The 23,247-nt window shown below is 38.3% G+C and overlaps 1 protein-coding gene across 2 annotated transcripts in view; it reads left to right on the top strand.

The window, feature by feature from the left end:
- The window catches only part of PTPN21 (protein tyrosine phosphatase non-receptor type 21), a 45,454-nt gene extending 22,651 nt beyond the window's left edge, over nt 1-22,803 (top strand). Inside the window, exons 9-20 of one of the 2 annotated variants that reach the window (XM_038137919.1) lie at nt 921-1,008; nt 1,684-1,763; nt 2,866-2,967; nt 3,505-3,565; nt 4,166-4,250; nt 6,568-8,030; nt 10,153-10,290; nt 12,602-12,823; nt 13,959-14,087; nt 14,403-14,637; nt 15,178-15,338; nt 16,157-22,803. In XM_038137919.1, the coding sequence (XP_037993847.1) occupies nt 921-1,008; nt 1,684-1,763; nt 2,866-2,967; nt 3,505-3,565; nt 4,166-4,250; nt 6,568-8,030; nt 10,153-10,290; nt 12,602-12,823; nt 13,959-14,087; nt 14,403-14,637; nt 15,178-15,338; nt 16,157-16,285 (2,893 nt within the window). In that variant the 3' untranslated portion in view covers nt 16,286-22,803. The remainder of the gene's footprint in view (nt 1-920; nt 1,009-1,683; nt 1,764-2,865; nt 2,968-3,504; nt 3,566-4,165; nt 4,251-6,567; nt 8,031-10,152; nt 10,291-12,601; nt 12,824-13,958; nt 14,088-14,402; nt 14,638-15,177; nt 15,339-16,156) is intronic. The other variant, XM_038137920.1, reaches the window with a different exon arrangement.
- The last annotated feature ends 444 nt before the right edge of the window (nt 22,804-23,247 follow it).

Below are 23,247 nucleotides of genomic sequence, written 5' to 3'. Positions count from 1 at the left end.
TACTGCAGAATGTTCTTTTAATAAATCTATGATACAGGCTTTATTTACACTAACATAATACTAATGGCTCAAGCTAAATTTGCATTTAAAAAGAAGATAAATAAATATATTTATGCAATCCAAATTTTTTTCATCTGTCAATGTGTAAGAGTTCTAGAAAATATGCATAATAATACCTTAAAGGCTTTGTTTAGAGGAGGTTTAATATTTTTTTTCCTGGAATGTAGGGTTTGCTTTCAAGAAGATGGGCCATTATAACTAACTGATGACTAAATTTGTCTAAATTTGTTTCTTTTTCTATAATTGGAAGGATTTCAAATGGAAGACAAATAATAATCTTACTGTCAATATTGTACATCTTCCCGAGAGTTAGTCACATACGTGTTTTCCTTTCAGCAGCCATTAGTGGTATAGAAGTAATGGTCTACAACTTGTTCAGATAGATTAATGAACTTTTTCACAGAATCATAAAATGGTATTTAACAAAATCATAGACTTACAGCATATACTGTCTTGAGAGGGACCCATCAGGACCATGGAGTCCAGCTCCTGGCTCTGCACAGGACCATACCCAAGAGTCGTACCCTGTGTCCTAGAGCATTGTCCAAATGCTTCTTGAGCTCTGTCAGGCTGGTGCTGTGACCAGTGCCCTGGGGAGCCTGTTCCTGTGTCCAGCCACCCTCCGGGTGAAACACTTTTTCCTGATATCCAACCTAGACCTCCCCTGACTCAGCTTCAGGGCATTCCCTCAGTCCAGTCACCGGGCACAGGATGGAAGAGATCAGTGTCCGCCCCTCCTCTTCCCCTCATGAGGATGCTCTTTATCCACATTCTTGATGATGGTTCTGGATTGCAGTTGCATTTTTTGAGGTTTGAAAATCAGAGCTTGTCCAGTCATATCCTGTCCCTTTTGTCTGCAGGTGGCATGATATTGCCAACATGTCCCACAACAAATCCTTTTTCGCATTAGAATTGGCAAACAAAGAAGAGACAATTCAGTTTCAAACTGTGAGTACATTTTTTTTCACTAAGTCATCAGTAAATAAAACCAAATTAAGACTGATAATTTATCTCAAAGCCTATCTATATATATTTAGCAGCTTTGAACTCCATGAGTGAGTCAAATGTAATAACACTGTCTTTGGCCAGCTTTCCATGGGTAGGCATTAAAATTGGACCTTTTATGTTGAGTACATTGAAGTGTCTGGTTATGTGGTCATAAAAATTTTCATCCATTCCAGTAAAATTTTGAGCATGTTTTTTTTTTACTTGAATCAGTGGCATTTAAAGATAAACATAGCCTTAGAGCTTTACTGGAGTGGGCCATGGCATTCCTTGCAGAATTCATTTTATTCAGCATCTATCAGTTGCTTTTGTCAAAAGGCAGCTGTTGACAATCTTACGGCAATTTTAACTGTAATTGTGTTAGTGTTACAGCTGATAAGTGTCTGGAACAAAAGGCTTCTACTTTCAAATTTCATAAGTCTAAGAAAATTGTTAGACTAGAGTGTATATTTGGGTCTGCAAAGTAGAGTTTTATGGAAAACCTGGTGACCTTAATAAAGTTACATTAAAATTAAATTGATCCATGGTAATTTAATCTTAAAAATTTCAGTGGCTTGTCTGAAAGCAAGGGAAGGGTATGAATGTTAATGCAAATATTGGGTTTTGTTTTTTTGGCAGGAAGATATGGAAACGGCAAAATATGTGTGGAGGATGTGTGTGGCTAGACACAAATTTTACAGACTAAATAAATGCAGCCTGTAAGTAGAATACATTAGCAGAACTCTTGCTGCCCTTGCAGCTTCCATTGGGAAGTGAAATCTCCCACTCCCTCTATAAAGTCTTTACTGTCCTTTTTAGATGACTTGGGTTCATTTTCTTAATCTTTTTTGAGAAAATACTTACCACCAGTTTTTGAAATACATCCTGCTTTATAACAGAAGACAATATTAAGTCTTGAAATCTTACCATAAGTAATAATGTTTGGCCTTTGCTTCTGGATCACAGTGCTGTGAGAGACTTCAATTGCTTTGGGGTCTAATATTGCTATAGCTTGTGAGCTACTGGAACCAGCAGGGTTTTGGCCTGTTTGGGTGAACTGCTCTGAAAGGACACTAGAGGCTTTAAAAGGGCGGGCAGTGTATGTGAAGCACTCCTGAAATGTGCTGGATTGACAGCTAAGAGGTATGTGGTTCTTTAGATATCCATGGAATCTGTATAGCTCAAGTAGCACCAGTGCAAAGTAAATTTAATACAATTCATCAAATTAAATTTAAATGGGCTAGTCTCCAATGTGTAAATCAAAGGCTGGAAGTAGAGCTACTTTACTGGAACAGCTTTCCTTCAGTTAAGTTTCTTCAGTCAAAGAATAGAGAATTAGACACGGTGAATAATCTGTTATTGGAGAAGCATGGTCCCCATATGTTTCATTCCTCTTCATATATGGGAAGAGAGATGTTTGATATCTGCTGAGGCCAGTGGAAAGATAATCAAGTATTTTGTGCCATTTGAAAAGTAAAATAAATTTGAAATAGAGTAAACCTCATACCTCAAAGCTTGTAAACCTGTCTGTCTTTTGAGAGTGATAAGAAGCATTGGTAGAAGTAGTGTGTTCATGGGACTTGTGCATTTCTGTCTAAGTAACATCAGATCTGTAGTTCTATATTAAATGTGTGTCTCTAGGATTACTTATTGTAACCACAATGTGGTTTTACATCAGGCTAAGTCCTCAAAAAACCTTTTCTGGTTATTTCTTCTCTTAAGATTTCTTGTCATCTGGTCCTGTAGCTGAAAACTGTCTTATGCATGCCTGTATCAACTTCAAAGGTTTTTTTTCTAAATCTGTACATACCTTGTCTTTAGAGACTCCTTGGACTCTCCACCTGAGGAGGGGTCTCAGAAATCTTCCCTCATTCTTTCCCTTCCACGCTTTCCAATCCTTTCTCGTCCTTCACTTCCCAAAGGGTGAGCTTAAAAACACCTTTCTCACTAAAAATACCTGTTCCTGCATTTGTATCATGCTGTTATTTGACCTCTCTTGCTACCAGATGCAGAGCACAGGTGCAGTGTAGGGTGGGGGGAAAAGGAGCTTAAGACTTCTGAACTTTATGTCCTGGAGCCAATCTGCATATAATGAAAATTCATTACCATTAGCATCAATGTTGGAAGATCCAAATGCTAATGCATTATAGTAATGCTTTACAGATCCTGTAACATCTGTAATGTTACAGTCCCCAAACATTTTATGTCTGACTTGTAGAATGGGCAACTTGGAGATTAACTGAGATATTTTGATCTTGGGTTTTTGATTTTGCTTTCTGATGGTGGCTAATGCACAGAGCTCTTTCCTTTTGAGGCTCGTGTGGAAGACTAACACAGGCCTGGCTCCCAGAAATGTGATTTAAGAGTGATTTTTAATTGAACTTGGGAGTGCTTTCTGATTTTTGAAATAGATCTTGCTATTGTTAAGAATAATTTCTTATAATTAAATTCCTTCTGTAGACAAACTCAGCCAGTTACAGTGAATCCTGTTAGAAGACGATCTTCATCCAGGATGTCCATGGTAAGGAAAGCAAATAGGTTTATGTTTGCATTTTTATGGACTTCAGTTGACTTTGAATCAAATATTACTTCCCTTCAGTGAAAGGAAATGAGCAGTGAAAAAGATGAGTCTAGTATGTGAGGAAATGTCTCTGACTTGTAGGAAGAGCTGCTCTGTAATATCTAAATAGTGAAATTAAAACAATTGCAATGAAAAATATTTTAAACACTTCTGGTTTCAGTTTGAACACTGTCTCTAGGAGACTCTCCTAGATGTCAGATGGAAAGATGCAGTCTTGGGTTAGTGGAATGTCATTTCAAGGTTTTGTTCCTAATTTTAAAATTATTTTTTGTATGACCTCAAAGGAGAAACTTACATTGCAGATTTAGAGAAATGGTTTAAGACTAAGGCTTTGTATGTGTTTATTTGTAGTATTATACACATTATAATATAATGCACATTATTACTGTGTATAGCTATATAATGTGTATAGCGTTATATATAACATATATTATATATATATATACACAATGGTATACATTATGTATTTTAAAAAGTCAGTAATTCTCTCTAAAATGAATAATCAGTTTTTAAGTAACAGTAAGATATTTGCTTTCTTAGCCCAAGCCTCAGCCTTATATGATGCCTCCACCACCTCAGCTGCATTACAATGGTCATTATAGTGAACCATATGCAACTTCCCAAGGTAAGTTCATTAAATCCGTGGCCACGGTACACAATTTTAGAAGGTAAAAACCTAATTTATATGTGTAGCTACTTTAGCTATAGCTGAATAAATTAATAGGTGAACATGGGGTAGGTTTGTACCAGAACACCCCCTGAAGTGCGTGCTGCTACTCTAGACACGTAGGCTAATGTGAAATACAGTCATGGAATCACTTGTTTAGGTTGGAAAGGACCTTTAGGATCATCAAGTCCAATGATTAACAGAGCACTCTCAAATCCATCACTAAACCACGTCCCCAGGTGCCACATCTACAGGTCTGTTAAATACCTCCAGGGATGGTGACTCCACCTCTTCCCTGGTCAAGCCTGTTCCAATGCTTCACCACTCTTTCCAAGAAGAGATTTCCTAATATCCAATCTAAACCTCCCCTGATGCAACTTCCCTGAGGCCATTCCCTCTTGTCCTGCTGTTTGTTACCTGGGAGGACACGAACACACCTCAGTGTAACATTCTTTCAGACAGTTGTAGAGAGCAGCAAGGTTCTCCCTGAGCCTCTTTCTCTCCAGGTTGAACAACACCAGTTTCCTCCACTGTTCCTCCTCCATATCCTCTCCTGTGGGAGATGAGCAATTCTAGTTAGGACAGCATGTACAGCAACTGTAAACGAGGTGTTTTGTGTGAGTTGAAGCAGACCATTGCTTTTTTTGGTTCATATATCAAACTGGTATGTTATGGCTTTGTGAGATCCTTGTCAATACTGGTCTTAATAGCTGCAAAGAGATTGTCCCAAGACAATTCACACAACTAAAAAATTAAAAAAAAAATTAAATCCAGAATGCAGGAAGAGAGACATTTGTCTAAGTTTGCTAGACTACAAGGTGTTGAGGAATTCAAAAGCTAAAGAAGTTTGCAGGTTATGGACTTGGTGTATATTTGATTGAAACAAAGAAAGGAAAAACCCCAAGCAAACCCCAGCTAATATTCCCAAGCAATGCAGACTCCTTATCTTAGCACTTTACAGCAGAGTCATGCCTGCTTGCTCTCATTATTTTATGGTTACACATTGTGTCTTTAATTAACAAAGTTGCTGCCCTGAAGGGCTGAATCTACTGTTTTGCAAAGTCTCCTCAGGTTTGATAGGAACTTTCCAGACCTACAAATGTGCTGCACAAATAGTATTTTAAAGGGCCAGCTTGCTGGGAAGGAAATAAGCACATTTTCTGTGAAAACAGAGTTACACAGATCTGAACGAAATACAGGTATTAGATACATTCAGAATGTAACTGAATTCTTTGCAGTTTAGTGTTGTAAGTGTTGCTGGGTACTTGCTACTACAAGTGTCCTATTTTTGAACATTTTTTTCATAAAACAATTTTTGATTTTCAGCAAATTCATTAACATAAGTGTGGCAATTATTTTGGCAAACCCAAACAGTTAAATCATAAAGGCATCTACAGCAATGACTGAATCTGGAGACTGGCAAATTGCACATCCAATGAAGTAGTAATTAAAATTATTAAATATGTCTTGGGTTTATAAACGGTTGGAACATTTTCTTACCAGTGTAGAAATCTATCTATCTATCTATCTATCTATCTATCTATCTATCTATCTATCTATCTATCTATTTATCTATATATATGTGTGTGTGTGATCTATTTATCTATATATATGTGTGTGTGTGTGTGTGTGTGTGTGTGTGTGTGTGTGTGAACAATATATGGTGGTAGTTTAATCTGCCTCCAAAATTTCTGGAGAAAAGTTAATTTGATTTTTTTTTGAGGTGTTGTGGTCCTATATCTACATATGTCCTGAAGGAGTAGGAGAGAGAAGAGCAAGGGGTTTTGTTTGATTGTTATGGGGCTGTTCTTAGGTTTTTGGTGATATTTTTGTTTTGGATTGGTTTTTTGTTGTGTTTTTTTTTCCTTTCTTTCTTTGCTGTTCAAACTGATTACAATAGTGCAAATCCTAGTGTAGACAATAATTTTTTCAGTGTTGTGGCTTAAGGTTGATATGGACTTTGTATATCTTGGACTGAAACTTAGGAAGCCTATTCTAAAAAGAAGAAAGTAATTCATAAACAGATGGTGTTTTCCCATAGGGATTTACGTGATTGAAATAAATATAATATGTTATTCTGGTCTGTATACCTTGGGTACCAACAACAGCAGAAAAGCTGGGATTTTGGTTTGGGTTTTTTCCTTCCCATTTCAATATATAGCTAAAAAGAACTGAGGTTTTAAAAATCTCAAGCATTGCCTTAGCTACATCTTAATAGAGGATAACTTTGTTTGATGTCCTGGACATAAAGATTGTTCTTAAACTTTGCTTTCAGATAACCTCTTTGTGAGCAATCAGAACGGATACTACTGTCACTCTCAGACTAGCTTGGATAGAGCCCCTCATGACTACAGTGGTCGGATCCGCAATGGGAGTGTCTATAGTGCACACAGCACAAACTCCTTGAACAATCCACAGCATTACTTGCAGCCATCTCCCATGTCCTCTAACCCAAGCATTACTGGAAGTGATGTGCTCAGAACTGATTATGTCCCATCACACAGACACAGTGCACTAATACCACCTTCTTATCGTCCCACACCAGACTATGAGACTGTGATGAGACAGCTCAACAGGGGGATGGTGCACACAGATAGGCAGAGTCATTCAATGAGAAATCTTAACATCAGCAACTCATACGCTTACAGCAGGCCTGATGCCTTAGTTTACAGTCAGCCTGAAATTCGAGAGCATGCCCACTTTGCTGCCCCGCAGTCTAACCATTATCCATTCAACCTGAACTACAGCTTCCATAGCCAATCCCCCTATCCCTATCCTGCTGAAAAGCGCCCAGTTGTTGGGGCAGTCAGTGTGCCTGAGCTGACAAATGTGCAGCTGCAGTCTCAGGATTATCCAGCACCCAATATAATGAAGACTCAAGTGTATCGACCGCCTCCCCCATACCCGTACCCAAGACCCGCCAACAGTACTCCTGACCTCTCACGGCACATCTACATCAGCAGCAGCAACCCAGATCTCATCACAAGGCGAGTGCACCACTCTGTCCAGACCTTTCAGGAAGACAGCCTGCCTGTGGCTCATTCTCTTCAGGAGGTCAGTGAACCTCTGACGTCGGCACGCCACGCTCAACTGCAGAAAAGGAACAGTATTGAAATAGCAGGCTTGACTCCCAGCTTTGAAGGAATGAGAATTAAAGAGAGGACTATGTCAGCTTCTGCAGCAGATGTGGCTCTTCCAAGAGTTATCTCAGAAGGGTCACAGCCCAACATTCTGATGGAGAGAACGAAGCAAAAAGAGGGTGAGCAAGAATGCGTGAACTGTGATCACAAGAAAACCCTTTCAGATGCCACTATGCTGATTCACAGTAGTGAGGAAGAGGAAGAGTTTGAAGAAGAGAACAAGGCCAGTACAAGTCTTTCTCCTCTCCCTGAAGATCAAACCCAACTTTCATCTGTTATGGCAGGTTATTCTCATGATTCAGTACTAAACTACCCTTATAGCTCTGTTGCTTCATCTGCTGGCCCTTTGCATATCCTTGAGCCTAAATTACATATCACAGAGGCAGAAAAGAGAATGAAAGATATGAGCCCTGTTCATTTACTAGTAGAAAGCCAGGTACAGAGAAGAGGGGAAGGACTGCTTACTCCATCTATGTCAGAATCAGATCTTACAACATCAGGGAGATACAGAGTAAGGAAAGATTCAGTAAAGAAGAGACCCGTGTCCGATCTTTTGTCTGGGAAGAAGAATATTGTGGAAGGCCTTCCCCCTCTAGGTGTAAGTGGATACTGTTTGTATTTTTTCGGGTTGTCTGTAGCAGTTGAATGTTGTTTTTGTTTGAGATTTGGGGTTCTTTTAGTCACTCTGAGATGCTTTTAAAACATTTGAATTAAAGCTACCTTAAACTTGGCCTTTATATTTCTATGTTTCCCTGGCCTTTATATTTCTATGTTTAACTTTGCTTGGCTGTCTTTTGTCCCCTTCTCTGCCATGTCTGAGTTCTGTTTCTTTAGTCCACCCAAACAAATCCAGCTGTGCAGTCTCCATCCATCTGAAAACCTAACCTGGCTAGGAACTTTAGAAGGAGCTAATTTAAAATCAGTTCTAGATCCCTATTCTGCCCTACTTCTTATCTGGAGCAGAAGCAAGTCTTTCTGTTCAACTTTCTTATCTTTCTTTCACTGAAAAATGATATGTAGCCGAAATGTTTACTTTTAAAATAATTTGTTTACCTGCTTCTTGTGACCTAAGAGGGAACCTGATACCTTAAGGAATAAATTCTTTCCTTGCATTTTCTTCTTTACTTAATGTCTTCCTTTTTTTCATATCCTCTCCCTTTTGCCTTCTCTTCAAGCTGTTTTTATCCCACTGAAGGTTATTTCTTGCTTGCCATATCTCTTTCTCCTACTCCAATCTTAGGACGCTGTAAATAGTGAAAAACTGGAGGTTTCACCTTTCCCTTAATTCCCACCTCATGGAAACATCAAGGTCTGTGTGGAATGCACAATTTCACTGGCACTCCTTAGTGCCCACTTTGCTTTAAAATTCTGTTCAGCTTTATGTAGTTTGTGGCAGATTTCAGGTTCTAATAGAGAAAGACCATTTTATATTATAATTTTTCCTTTTAAAATTGATTGATACCTGAGTTAGTGTCAAATAGCTTTCTGCACAAATTAAACTGTACAGGAACTGCTGTATAACTTGTACTGCTACGGTAACAGCAGATACTGCAAAAAATTAACCTGTGCAAAAGCTATGTATTGAAATAGTTACTATTTCTTCTCCAAAAGATACATTTTCAGACAGTAATGTGTCTACCAAAATCATACCCTGCTTTTCCTTTTGACAGTTACATAGTTTATTATATGTTCCTGTGAACCTTTAAATTAAATTAATATTAGAACATTTTCATTGGAAGTGTTTGTAGCATAGTTTCTGGTTCAGAAATATATAAGTGTTGCATAAAATATTTAAGTGTTGCATAATAGAACACTACCTTTCTATATTCACAGTTGAGATGAATATCTGAGTTACAAAGCTGGCCCCATCAATGCTTGCACATTTTGCTTTTCAATGCAAATTTTTATTGTTGTGTTTGTGTTCACTTCACTTTTAAATGCAGTCTCATCCTCCTAGCTTTGTCTTCCAATTTCTTACCACCATTTAACTTTTGAAACCATTGATTATCATTCAAGCAGCAAATGTGCTCATATTTTGAGTGTATTTTTGTTAACAATTAAGCTTAGCAATGGCAGGAATGATGAAGTTTCCTCTTACCCTTTTTAAAAGAATAATTTGAATTTATTCTTTCACAGAAACCCCCCTTTGATATTTTTCATCAAATAATGGTAATTCCATAATTTAGATTCGTGGCCCAGTCCAGGACTCAAATCTGTCTGCAGTTTTGTGTTCATGTTTTGTATGTCAAGTTTGTTGCAAACTTAGTAAAACATTTAATTATATCCAAATATCTTAAAGGTGTATGGTCATTGCCTGATTGTAGGGAAGAAAAGTGCCTGCAAACTGAATAGTCTAGTAAGGAATCATTGCTATGTATTTTTGGGTTTGGGAAATGATCCCAGGTCTGTTCAAGAATGTTAAGTATCCAAAGTTGCCACCTCACGCCCTCAGTGGTGAGCTTTGTAGAGAACAATATTTGTCATTCTCATGCAGTTTCATTAACCTGTCTGGAATGAAGACAGACCTGTGTTGTGTCCTTGGAGGAATGTAGTCCCACCACCCTAATCTCTCACTGCAGTGCTTATCAAAGAGAAAGGTCAGAGCTGTTCACAGAAGGGGCCAGAGAAGTATCTTTTGCTTAGTTGAACTCATCTGCTTTCTGCTTTGTAACTTCATCAGATATTTAAGAATAATTACAATTTTACCTTTTCTTTTGCAGGGTATGAAAAAGAATAAAAATGAGGCAAAAAAAATGGGGCCTCTGAAGCTGGCTGCCCTAAATGGACTGGCATTGACTAGGATGCCTCTGCCAGATGAGGGGAAGGAAGAATCAACGAGAGCAACAAATGATGAAAGAGTATGTTGAAGTTTTTTAATGCTTTACAGTAGCGATTTTTCAAAAGTACATGATTGTGAATGGTACATTTTATTGACTGTAAAATGCTGCATATTAAGACAACTCAAATGCTGAGAACAGAACCAAAATAAAAAGATTCCTGATTGACAAGTCGTTGCTAGAACTATTGGGTGTAACTCAGATTTTTCTTTAAGATGGCAGTGATTCAACCATAGTTTACCCTTTGAACATACAGGAAGCGAATTAACTAGTACCTACTGATATATTTTTGTGAAACTCATCCTGTTTTCTCTCTTAATTTTGGGTTTTCCAGAGTGAAAAGGTGTGAAATTTAAAATTCTGAGTGTGAGATTGATTTCATTTGCAATTATTAGTAGTTCATATGGTACTTAGAGTAAGTTTTGCATTTAAATTGCATTCCCAGAATACAATTTATGCAGATTGTATTTATCTGTTTTGTTCAGGTAGAGCCCATATAATATAGATGGAACTTGTTTGATCTGCTGAAATTTTAAACTCAGTAAAGTGTCAGATCAATGAGAGGACATCAGGTTCTAGAATTTGAGGATCATTCTTTGAGGAATGTAAGACTCCATCAGCTTGTGTCAGGATAAAAAGCATCAGTAAATCTGCTTCAGCCTCTCTCATGTATCATTAAAGAAGTGCAGGAAAGTGAAATACAGTCAATATTCAGGCTGTGACAGGCTATGGAGAACAGTGCTGCCATCACACATCTGACCAGAGAGCAACTAGATACACCAAATTCCACAGTGATTATTGCTCATTCTGCCACCAGTGGTCTCTATGGAATCCAATTCTGAGCATGGTTGGGCATCTTCAGCTGTAGCTCCCCTCTAGCTCAGTTTTGTTGCTAGTGACTAGGAATCTAATCTAGGGATTGGAACCTGAAGGAATAGTTCTGCTCTTACCAGCTAAAGTTTAAATGAACAGACCAAGAAAATTAATTGCAAATCACTCAGTAATAAATGTGTTGAACTGCATATACATTGCTTAAGATGCCAAGGGACAAAAATTAATATTGTGTTATTGAGATACATGTTTAGAACCTGTGGTGGTTATTTCCTCTTACCTAGAGCCATCATCTCTTTCTGGGTTGACCTTTACTGGATTCAGCTGTGTTTGTATTCAGCTAGCTCTGCCCAAAGCATTGTGGCAAAGAAGAAACCATCAAGTCAAGTTATGACAAATCATGTCACTACACTTTCTCTTCAGGCAGAGGTAGAATGAATACCGTGAAACAGGAGTAGTTCCTAAAACAGCTGAGAAGAGGCAATACAAAGCAGAAATGTGACATAAAAAGAAGCCCAGAGTGCAAGTATTTTAGAAGTTAAGTTTAGTGTTGATTCAGTGCCTCTTTCATTGCTCAGCTTCATGCTATAGTCAGTTTAAATATGTGAGTTTAGCCTAAAGATAATAAAGGAGTTTGTGCAGTTGATGTATTGTTGTGCAAATTGCATATGAGGGAAGTTTACACCTTCCTCTGCAACATTTGGCATACTTACTTGATATATGACCTGATACCACAGAGCAGTTGCTGTAGGAATCTGGGGACATGTGACATAGATGAAATTTTCTGGCTGAAATCGTACATATTATTCCTCCTTATTGTTGGCAAAGCGATGCAGAAATTCCAGAAGTGTCTTATGATTTAGAAACAACTTGGTTTCAAAGGAATAAAGGGGAGGAGGAGGGAGTAGTTTATTAAATAAAAATGATTGAATTATACTATTAGAAAAAATTTTGGGTTTATACTTTAACTGCAGCAAGTTTCTATGGCAGCTTTCCTGCTGTAAGCAAAATTTAGTTTTCCTCCATCCAAACATCTAAGTTTATGAGGCTTTTTATTATTATTTTGGGGTTTAATTTAAGGGTAAACAAGACCTTTAAAATTATGTCATCTAGCTGCTCTATTGAGCAGGTGGATCAAAGGTATTTGAAGCAGTATGCAGTATGGCATAGCTGTCTGGTTGAACAATTTTTTTCTCCCCAGATGGGCTGTCTTTACAGAAACTATGAAGTAATTTTTCCTTTACCAGCAGTATCCACATAAATTTTTGTGACCTAGTAAAGTATAACAGGCTGCTTAGTTTTCACTTGAACAAAATTCCTGCTGGTTAGGGTTGCCTCTAATTTATTCCGGAATGTTAGTAGAAACATTAATAGCTGGAAAAGCATTGAAGAAGTACGGTGGAGAAGAAAATAAATACATTTCATCCTTCGTGAGTTCTCTGTGTAAACAGACTCCCCTCAGAGTGTGACTTTGCGTGGCTGTGTGTGTCCTGTGTTGCAGTGTAGAGCCCTGGAGCAGCGGCTGGAGCAGGGCATGGTGTTCACGGAGTACGAGCGCATCCAGAAGAAAAGGCTGCTGGATGGAGAGTGCTCCATAGCTCGGCTGCCGGAAAACGCCGAGAGGAACCGCTTCCAGGACGTCCTTCCTTATGATGACACCAGAGTGGAGCTGGTCCCAACCAAAGAAAATAACACGGGTTACATCAATGCATCTCACATCAAGGTGAGAGAAATGCTCTCGGAAAAAAGTTTCCCAGTTCATGTACTAACTGAAATGCATTTGGCTATCAGTTTTTGGTGAGATCAGTGACAATCCCTCCATCTCTCTCTCTTTCTTCTCCAGACGTTTCTTTGGGGAAAGCAGGAACCTGTTTTCCTAATCACCTAGAATAATGGAGGGTTAATTATTGGAGGGATCTTCTGCATTTTTCTTCTGGGTTGATTTGATCTACTGTCGCTTTTCTGTGTTCCTCTCTGGGGATTGCTGCTAACAGAAGGCATGTCCATTCTGCCCAGAGCTAAGGAGGCAAATAGGTTTAAAGCAAACTCGGATCTTCTGCAATGACTGTGATATTTTTGAGCTGCAGTGACAATCATTGTTTCTTCCTTTTCTGTACTCTCAGACTGTATCCACAATGGGCAGTAAGCTAGCTCCTAGCTTAAGCTTTTTTGGATGGTTAGAGCCAGAGCCAGGGGGAAACTGGCTTTTTCAAAACCTTCAGCTGCCCTCTTACCCCATCCTTAACTCTTTAAGTTCTGTTTAAAAGAATTTGAAGGGTGTCTTCAAGAACCTTGAAGGCAATTTATTTTTCAGTACATTTATCTGCTCTAAGTACAACTACAGTTGGCTTCATGCTTTTTCTGAAGAGTTGAGATTGTCAAGGCAGGACTTGTGTTACTGTCTGTTTTTAATAAATCTGTTTGTATGCTGACATGGCATCATAGTTTCTCTCCTTCATTCACAAATGTTGACTCTTCTCAAGCAAGATAATATTTTTTCAGGAAATAACAACTAGTACTGTAATATTTACATCACCAGAATATGAAAGCTTCTCAAAACCTGAATTTGCTAAAATACCTTAAATTCAAAAAAGAGAAATACAATTTTGTTTTTTCAGTTTTACATGATGCTTGTGATATAAAATACATTTATTTAGCTATGAACCTGTACAATTGTGTCTCTTCTGCATCTAATGTGACAAGATGCAGCTAAAAAGTGGGGCAGATATAACTCACAATGGGCTTCTACTTCTGTGGTGCTGCAGTCTTTTTTCATTTTTTGCATCTTCAAATGGCTGATGTTAGATTTGGGCAGAGGGCTTTCAATAATTAGTAATCTACTGTCTTTGCTTTTACAGATCTCTGTTGGTGGCATAGAGTGGGATTACATTGCCACACAGGGCCCTTTGCAAAACACATGTCAGGATTTCTGGCAGATGATCTGGGAACAAGGGATTGCAATCATAGCCATGGTGACGGCAGAGGAAGTGAGTATAAATTGAGTCAGGTTTCTCCCAGAAGTTCCACAATGACTTTTTAAATAATCTGTTAGAGGCAAGGGATGTTTGCTGCAACAACTAGACTGATCAAAGATAAGTTTCTAGTGACCCCTTTCTGTCTTCATTCCTTAGGCAGAAAAATGCATTTGCAAACTCTTTCTGGTGGAAAGTTGGTTTTCCCAGTAAGAGGCTGTAACACGCTAGTACTGCTTTTACTGGAGGAGAGATACAGTTGTTACTACAGGAACATTAGTTATATGAGTGTTCTTAGGTTTCTTGTTAAGCAAGTGTTCTGCTTTTAAGGAAAGTGGGAGAGAAAAAAGCTTCAGATACTGGCCACGTCTTGGTTCAAGACACAACACTGTGACATACGGAAGATTTAAGATTACCACGCGATTCCGTACCGACTCGGGCTGCTATGCAACGACAGGTTTGAAGATTAAACATCTTCTCACAGGACAGGAGAGAACGGTTTGGCATTTGCAGTATACTGACTGGCCAGAGCATGGCTGTCCAGAAGATTTAAAGGGATTTTTATGTAAGTTGTATTTAATAGCTTTGTTTTGGGGTGTGGTTTGTGGTGTTCTATTAATACCTTCTGAAATGGCTGCTATATATGAAGTAACGTTGGACAAGTAAGCCAAGCATTCCATTGTAAAAGGTTTCTTCACACCAGCAAGAGATACTGAATTATATTTTTGTAGGAATATGCCTGACAGTTTATTAAAGTGACTCTTTCTGTCAAAAGCAAATAATTTACCATAAGTCCATATAGAATAAGGCATATTTGCACCCCAAACTACACATTTGAGCACATTGCAGCAGTAACAAGATGGCCACAAGCCGTCTCTAGTAGGAATAGGGGAACAAGGCAAGGAAATCCTTACAAAAGCTAGATGATCCTTGTAAATCTGTTTTGCTATGGTTGGGGTATGACTTGTGATTTATACAATGCATCATTTTTCTGTGGCATGTCCACTGTTAAATTACTACTTTCTGGTGGTCATACAGCATAATAGCATAGCTTATGTGGCTTCACCTGCTAACTGAATTGTTGTTGTGTTGTTGAACGTGCCAGCGTACCTGGAGGAGATTCAGTCAGTGCGGCGCCACACGAACAGCACAGCAGACCCCAAGAGCTCTGACCCCCCGCTGCTGGTGCACTGCAGCGCGGGCGTGGGACGCACGGGAGTGGTCATACTGGCAGAGATCATGATCGCCTGCTTGGAACACAACGAGGTGAGCTGCTCTTCTTTCTTGTGCTTTAAATAATGTTAGGTACTGGAAGAGTCAATAAACTGCCCAGAATGTGTTATGGCTGTTCATCTGAGCAGCTGCTGGGAGAGGCCTTACAACTGCGCTTGAAATGGCTCTTGGGAATTCAACAGTAGTTAATAATCTTCCAGAGCTGCCCACATGCACACCAGGCACTGGAATGCTCATTTGGATTCTTGACTCCCTAAGATGTTGAGTCATTGAGTGGAGCAAGGTATGCCCTAGGCCACTGAGCATATTTCAGGATTTCATCCTGACTTTACTGCTCCTTGCCTTTATTAGAATCGATAACATTCAAGAACATGCTTTGTAGCCAGTCTCTGTACTTGTTATTATTTTGTTCCTAAGTGCAGTGTATTTGCAGTATGAGTCTCAGTAGAGGACAAAGTGGTAGTTTAATAGAATAAAATCAGTCCTATCACCTTCTAGCCAGAAGTGGATGGCTGTAAAATGTTCATTAATAATATGTCAACTGAAACTCAACAAACTTATTGTTTCATTGTGCATCCCTCTCCCAACACTGTAACAGACTTTTTCAGCCATTAGGGAAGACCAATAGCCCATGAGATTGGTAACTTTACCATTAGGCATATTTCCTAGATGATCAGTGGTGTAGTGCAGTCCATACTGCAGGCAGGGGCAATGAATTGTCAGAGCTGAAATCAGAACAGCTGACTCTGTCCTTAGATCACTAAGGTACTGCTCTGAACCTCCTGCTGGGAAAATGCAAACCAGTTTCCTTGCTCACCAGTCACTTGTAATGTTTTGTTCCCTTCTTCCAGATGCTGGACATCCCACGAGTGCTGGATATGTTGAGGCAGCAGAGAATGATGATGGTGCAGACTCTTTCACAGTACACTTTCGTCTATGGAGTTCTCATTCAGTTTCTCAAAAGTTCTAGACTTATCTAACCCCTGCCACTTCCTAAGACACTCTGCAAGAGTTTACAGAAAGAAAATTGGAGTTGTCCAGACCTGCTCTCACTGGTGTTTTCCTCATTTGGTGAATCACAGAGTTACCATTTAGGGCTGCCATGGGACTGTTAAATGGAAGTCAGTGTTACAGTCTCTGCAGGATCTTCGCTGGACTGAATTCTTCCCACGTTCAGCCACAGTCACATAATGGAATGATTTTACTTATATTGGTCTGTAGTACTTGCACACGTTCTTTAGAGTGGTGTTACTCTGAGCAAAATAAGTATCATATGGAATGGAGGTACATAGTACAATTTTACTGACATTATGTTTTGAAACATAATTGTTGACTGTGCAAAAGCTAAAATCTGTAGGTGCAGATGGGGTCAGAAACCTGCCCCTTGGGAATGTCAAGGTCTTACGCAGTTTGACTCTGCTTTCAATTTTATATTTAAAACAATACATCTCTATTTTTTAAAATTAACATTTGGTTTCCTTTGGCTTGCCTAGCAAAATTAGCAGCCCTTGGGTATTTTAAGCTGTTGCTTTAAGAACGGTTATTTTTATACTCAAGATTTTTAAATTAAAAAGAAAATGAACCACCAAAATAGAAAACATTTTAAACATAACAATACTTTCAGAGGAGAAGACTGACAATGTTTGAAGCAACTTTTCAAAAATCAGGCAGAAGGTCCTAGGGAAGCTGTTGGTAGTTAGTTGTAGTGCCATGTAATAGAACAGACAAGTGAAAGATAATGGTAACTGTTGATAACTTTCATTTGAGAGGAGGCATGTTAACCTGCAACAGGAAGGGGAAAAATATTTTAAGTATCTGTGAAGTTTTTGGAAACAAATGGATGAGAGAAAGTACATATTCAGTATTATTCATATATTTAGAGGACAGTTTGATTTTACTGGCTGAAATCAAAGTGGATGCAAATGTTTTAAGCACTTTTTTTGCTCTGTTATTTATGTAGCTAAATATAGAGACTATAATCATGCATTGTTTCATTTGGTAATATACCATTACTAACCTGTTATTTTAAGAAGAGCTTTTTAAGTTGATGAAGTGAGAGAACCAAAATGGGAGTAGGAAGGTGCAGAGTGGTGAAGTGGAAATGATTGTCTGAAGCGTAATGGAGGAGGTGTGGCAGCTATGATTGCTGGTTTACACAGTGCAAAGATGACCTTAAAAAAAGTTAATGTTCCCAGCCAAGAAAGCCAGTAAAGCACTGGAAGTTTCTGTAGAATCCTCCAGATTCTTTTGTTAGTGCTAGAACAAATTTTGCTAATGCTGTCCAGCATTGCAATGAAGAACATTTGAGAAATTGCAGAAAAAGAGCTCTTGGAGGAAGCACTGGAGAGGGGGTGATTTAGTAGCTGTGTGAGTGGCTGAGTCAGTGGCTGTGGCATGGACCTGAAGTAGGCAGGTACAGCCTACTGGACAAATGATGATATCCCTAAATAATCCTCTGTGGTTTTCAGTGGGGACAGTGTGGTTTTAACTGCCTTTCCAAGTGTTTTGAGATGCTGAGTTGAAAATCCCTGTTCCAAATTGAGCTATATTTTTTCGATATCTGGTTTAATTAAAAAAAAAACCCTGTATAGCAGACCAGTCTGCAGGCATGGTAAAGTGTACATTTCCCTTGATACCTGCTTAGTGAAATGAAATTAAACTAAGTCAGGTTTATTAGTGCTGAAATTGTTATTTTTCTGAGATCTAACAAGGGTTTGGAAACTATTAAACCCCCTTCAAAATGATAGTTGTGTCCCAGAACATGAATTAAAAATTATAAATAGGTTGCCTCGATTTCCTTTGTAATAAGCTGCTTCCATGAAGTTAAAAATATGGTCCAAATGACATTGAGATAATATGTCATTTTATCAAAAAGATATTACTTTTAGGTACACAATATTGATCTGTTGCTTTCAGGTCTGCTTGGAAGCAGTCTGATTTGTTGTACTCTCAGTATAAGTTAGATTGAATATTTCAGACCAGGGAAAAGAAATGTTGTTCATATATAAAATGCCTAGGAATTGTTAATTGCCAAACATAAAACTGGAAGTCCAGAGGAAACCAGTTGCTGAAGACAGATTCTTTATACATAAACCTTGCAAACATACCAATCTGACATATCTATGTTGACAGAAGTATTGAAAGAAGCAAACATACTTAGCTATTTTTATCATGCTCGGTTTTAAAAATATTGTTGATTTTTGCCACAGTTCACTTCTGTCTGGAGAAATGCTATTGAATGGGAGGGCCAGCTCTAAAATGTAGCTTGGCCCTTTTCCATTTCTTAAATTTGCACTGTGATCTTCATAACCTGATAGATGCAGTTTTAGTGACATGATGGACAACCAGAACCTCAAGCAGCAGTTTCTGAGACAGAACATCAGCTGCGAGGCATTAAAATGAACAGTAATAACAAGCAATTTAATCCAGTATTTATGGTATTATTTGAGGTGGGTAAGGAAATGTGTGTCTTTTGGCTTATTTTTCTGTTTAGCTAAAAGAAGTTGTGTTCACTTTTAGAGGTGGTCCTGCTCAAATCTGGTAGTCACAGTCTTGGTTTTTTCAGTGTATCACTGCTACCTCCTCCCCTTCAGCTTCCAGTTCTGTCCATCAGCAGTCTGTTTTTGCAGTGATAGACTTGACCTTATTAGACTTGACTTTATGTGAGTTTTTCTACTGAACACTGTAGGATTGCTTTTGTTTGTAAGCATGTAGCTCTGAGTGGGCATTGAAAATGAGCAGTTTCTCTTCTAGATACCAAATGAAATTAAACTTCACAACCTTCTTAAAAAATTATTTTTTAAACCATTGTTTAGATTTTCAGTTAACTTATAAAAGGCAATTCAGTTTTTAGCACTTTTATTCTGAGTCTTGAAAAGGGATGCATTTTTACGTGTAGCTGTGCTGGGTGCTTCATGAAGTTTTGGATGTTATAACAATATCCACTGTCCAAATCCAGTCACAGTTTGAGTCAGAGGTGGATTTATTTGTCAAAAAACTTAAAATTTCTCTAAAAGCCTGTCCAATTTTGCCAAATGTGTATCTGTTTTTATGGGGATGAAATCAGATGATTATGCAAGATTTGAACAGAGTTTGTTTAGTAAGAAAAGTTTTACAAACAATTCTTGCAGCAAATGGCAAAGATGATGCTGATCTCTAGGGATGTCAGAGCTCTCAGGGACAAATAAAGGTGCTATATACTGTCAAGAGACAGATTTGATGGTCTTTTGTTGATTAGGTAGAAGATGCTTTCTAGGATCAAATTATATGAAGAGACAGGAGAAGAAAATACAGGCTGTAGTAAGGACACGTGTATATTTGGTTTCTTTCTTGGTTGCTCTGATGGGAGATTTTTATTGGCCAGTGAATCTTTGTAGGCTTGGGCTAAAACCTCTTCTCTAAGAAGCTAAATCAGAGCTCTGTCCATTACAAAGCTGTCACTGACTTAGCTGGGTTGGCTTTAGGCTGCAGTCCCTCCTGGCCCTGTTTGGTGAGGGAGGAGCTCTGAGGTGCCCAGGGGAGTTTTGCACAGCCTCTGCAGCCTGCACAGCAGTGCTCTCCTTTTCTGCTGTCCCCCAGGAAGAGCAGGAAAAGTTTTATGCCTTCGTATTCCACTCATTGGAATACCTTTCACACAAGGTGCAGGATGCTACAGTGTATATGTAGAAATACATTTAATTCAAAGCAGGTGACCAAGGCAGTGTTCCTGTATTTCTATGGATGAAAAGCTGCTGTAAGTTAGCACCAACATTCAAAAAACAAAAGTAAAATACAGTAATAACAAATAAAAGTAAAATAAAATTTTACTAAAGTGGAAAAGATTCTTGACATTTTACATTTGGCTTCTCTTGTAATCCCGTGTATCTCTTTTTGAAGTGGGCAACACTTGGAGCAATTTTCTCCAAAATGGCTCCTTTAAATGTAATAAGTAAGACTGAGGCTGCTGCTCCAGCTGCTGCTGCATATTTTGTGTTGGAACAGCTGTTAAAGTTGAGTGGCTCATAGATTTCAATGGCTTCTGGACCAAATTTGGAAACTGCAGGGTTGTTTATCATAGCTCTGTAATGAAACCTCAGTTTTAATATCAATAGCATTACTAAATCCCTGGGATTTAAAAACAGTGAACCCATTACTCTTTTTCAATAGTTCAAATTATCATTTTAAAATAATCAATGCTTCAGTTGCTAATAACTTAGTGCTTTAGTGTTTAGGGCTGGGGTTTTTTCTGGTAGTGCAAAGTTATGGAAAGCCAGAGTCCAGCCCTGCAAGATGCACAATTCCTGCAGTTCTTCATGATACTGTAGGAATTAACACGGGCTTACTGCCAATGAAAGCCTGAGCCCTTGAAGCACGAATACGCATGTCTGCTTTAAATTTAAATACAGATTACAAGAATTAACCAAAAGAATGCAGCAGGAATGTGCATACAGGAAAGTCAAGCATTCAAAGGAAAAGTAGATGAGAGTTCAAAAGAAATTCTCTTGTGCAAGTACAAAATTTTGGACATAGAGAGTGAGGATTTGAGGAGTGGCAGAAGGCATTTGGAGGAGGATTTGGAATGTTTTGTATCCAAAGTAGAGCTGCTAGCAGGATTTGAGTCATATGGTATGTTTTTCATGGCATGGTAGGGTAAGTGAATGTAGTCATAGGTGTTATTTTTACTGGCTTTTTAAAATGTGATTTTTTAAACTCCAAATACTTTTTCAGAGGCTCTGTTATTTTTACATATCTTCCTTTCCAAACGTATTGAATGCAATCTGTCAGCTTAATTTCTGTTTACTGATTAAAGGTCAGATTTTTCAAACGACAGTCTCTAGTTTTACAGATACAAAATGCAGGGGGAACAGGCATACTTGCAGTTTTGCAGTGATAATTTCTAATGGATGCAGGTGAGATGATTAAAAATTCTAACTATGTTTTGAATGAAGCCAGGTATTTACAGCTGGTGTGAGTTGTACCAAGTTAAGGCTGGGCTAACAATGAGATTCTTGGAATGTGGAATTTACTGTGTACTTAGAAGTTTTGTTGCAGTGCAGCATTTGCAACACAGTGACATTAAAACAGTGTAACACTGCGCTAAGGCAAGGGAAAAAAAATCTTAAACTGCTGTTGCAAACGTGTCTGTAAAAAGAGAAGCTAAAGAAAAAAAAAATCTTGGTACAATCTTGCTTGGGACCAGCTAAGGTGGTGCATTCTGTTGGCATCACATGTTACTTTGAGGTCTAACTGGGCTGAAAAAATAAGGATTTGTTAACTTCAATGAATGCTCATGCTAAAAAAAAAAAACTGTTGCTAAATAGCCTTTGGTTCTATTCTTTGCTATTTTCCACATCACACTGTGTTCAATAGTGAAGAATAACCTCCAGGGTGTTTGTTTTGTTGAAGTCAATTCTTCAACTTAACTTAGGGAATGAAGATAGAAATCAAATGTAAAGAATCTAATGAACAGAGTTTACAACAGATGCAGCCTGTGGCAAGTCAAAGAGCAAAACTGCAGATACTGTAATGTTCTTTTGGTTCAGATATGCAGCAATAAAAACTACCAAATTATTAATTTTATGAGCAGTTTCAGAAGGTGCCTAACTTTTATAAAGGGAATTAAATGCTGTTTTTCCATTTGGAAACATTTAGGTAAAATTAGGAGACTTTCTTTTAATACACTTTAAGACATTGCAAATGCCATTAATTTTTAGAATGGTAGGAAACTTGATGGAGCAAACCCCTGTAAAATCCTCCAGTTCATCACCTTGCTAATGCTGGATAATTCTAACAGACAAGGTGTGTATGCTCTTTACTAAGATACTTGCTAAAGTTGCTTTGGAATACCCAACTTGTCTGGCTGTCCTCTTTGTGGCTTTTCTGGGGGCACTTGGATGGAAATTTAAGAGGCTTTACCTGGCAAATCAGCAAGTATGTCCACTCCTGCAGACTGCTGAAGTCTCTTCATTCATTAAAAGCAAAGGGGAGTTGGAAATCCTGTCAGCAGTTTTGTAGGATTGAGTCCTTAGTGTCAGAGGAACACAGGATCTGGCTCCATTTCCTTCAGTTTTCACTTGAGCCAGTATGCAAGGATTTAAATGGGACTTTGTCTAAAGGTAGCAAACATGAAGTATTATTTTCTAGTACTAAGCTAGTGGTTAACATGTCTATTTTTTGCTGTCTTGCCACCAATACTGTAAAAATGTATAATCAAACCAGCTTTAATTCTTGTAAAACTGAAATTGGTTTGTAAAACAATGTATAAATTGTGTTTCATAGACAGAAAAGCTTGTATTACTGAATGTAATATATGTGAAATGAATATATTATAGTCTATTTTTGCCATGGAAATAAATATTTGAAGCAATCATGAGTTTTTATAGTTCCATTATTAAAGGAAAAATGTGAAAACTTACTGTTCATGTGTAGTCCTAAGCTGGGACTTTGCCTTCATTTCACAAAGGTGTGATCCCTCTTCTAATGTGCTGCAAGTACTGGGTATAAAATTTGTGTCAAGTACTAATAGGTGTCATCTTTGTGGCAGGAAAATCTTGTTCCTGCTTCTCTGTCGTATTTTTTCATAATATTTTGCATTTTCTAAAGCTGTTTTTGGTACTGAACTTCCAGTTTCCCTCTAACATTTAAGTGTAGGAGGGATTAAAAACTTTTGAAAGTTGGAGAACCCTTTCTAAAAGCACGTGAGAGAAGAAACAGTTGATTGTATGCTTACTATGACTGGAGCTGCTGCCAACAACAAGCACTGAAGTTATTTTCATTCTAGAATTGGCATTGAGTTAAAAAGGGAGGTGATGCAGCAGCTTGGTCTCCACACTTGGTACAGCACGAAGCTTTGTGAGGTGAATACAAGAATTGCACACTGGACATTTTAGTTTCACACTGGACAGTGCATATCCCTTGTCTTTGCTTTGTCTAGAGCATTGTCCACCTAGCTCCATCTGAAACA

This window comes from Motacilla alba, chromosome 5 (genome assembly GCF_015832195.1).
Source record: "Motacilla alba alba isolate MOTALB_02 chromosome 5, Motacilla_alba_V1.0_pri, whole genome shotgun sequence".
Lineage (NCBI taxonomy): Eukaryota > Metazoa > Chordata > Aves > Passeriformes > Motacillidae > Motacilla > Motacilla alba.
This window is presented reverse-complemented; position numbering and strand designations above follow the sequence as displayed.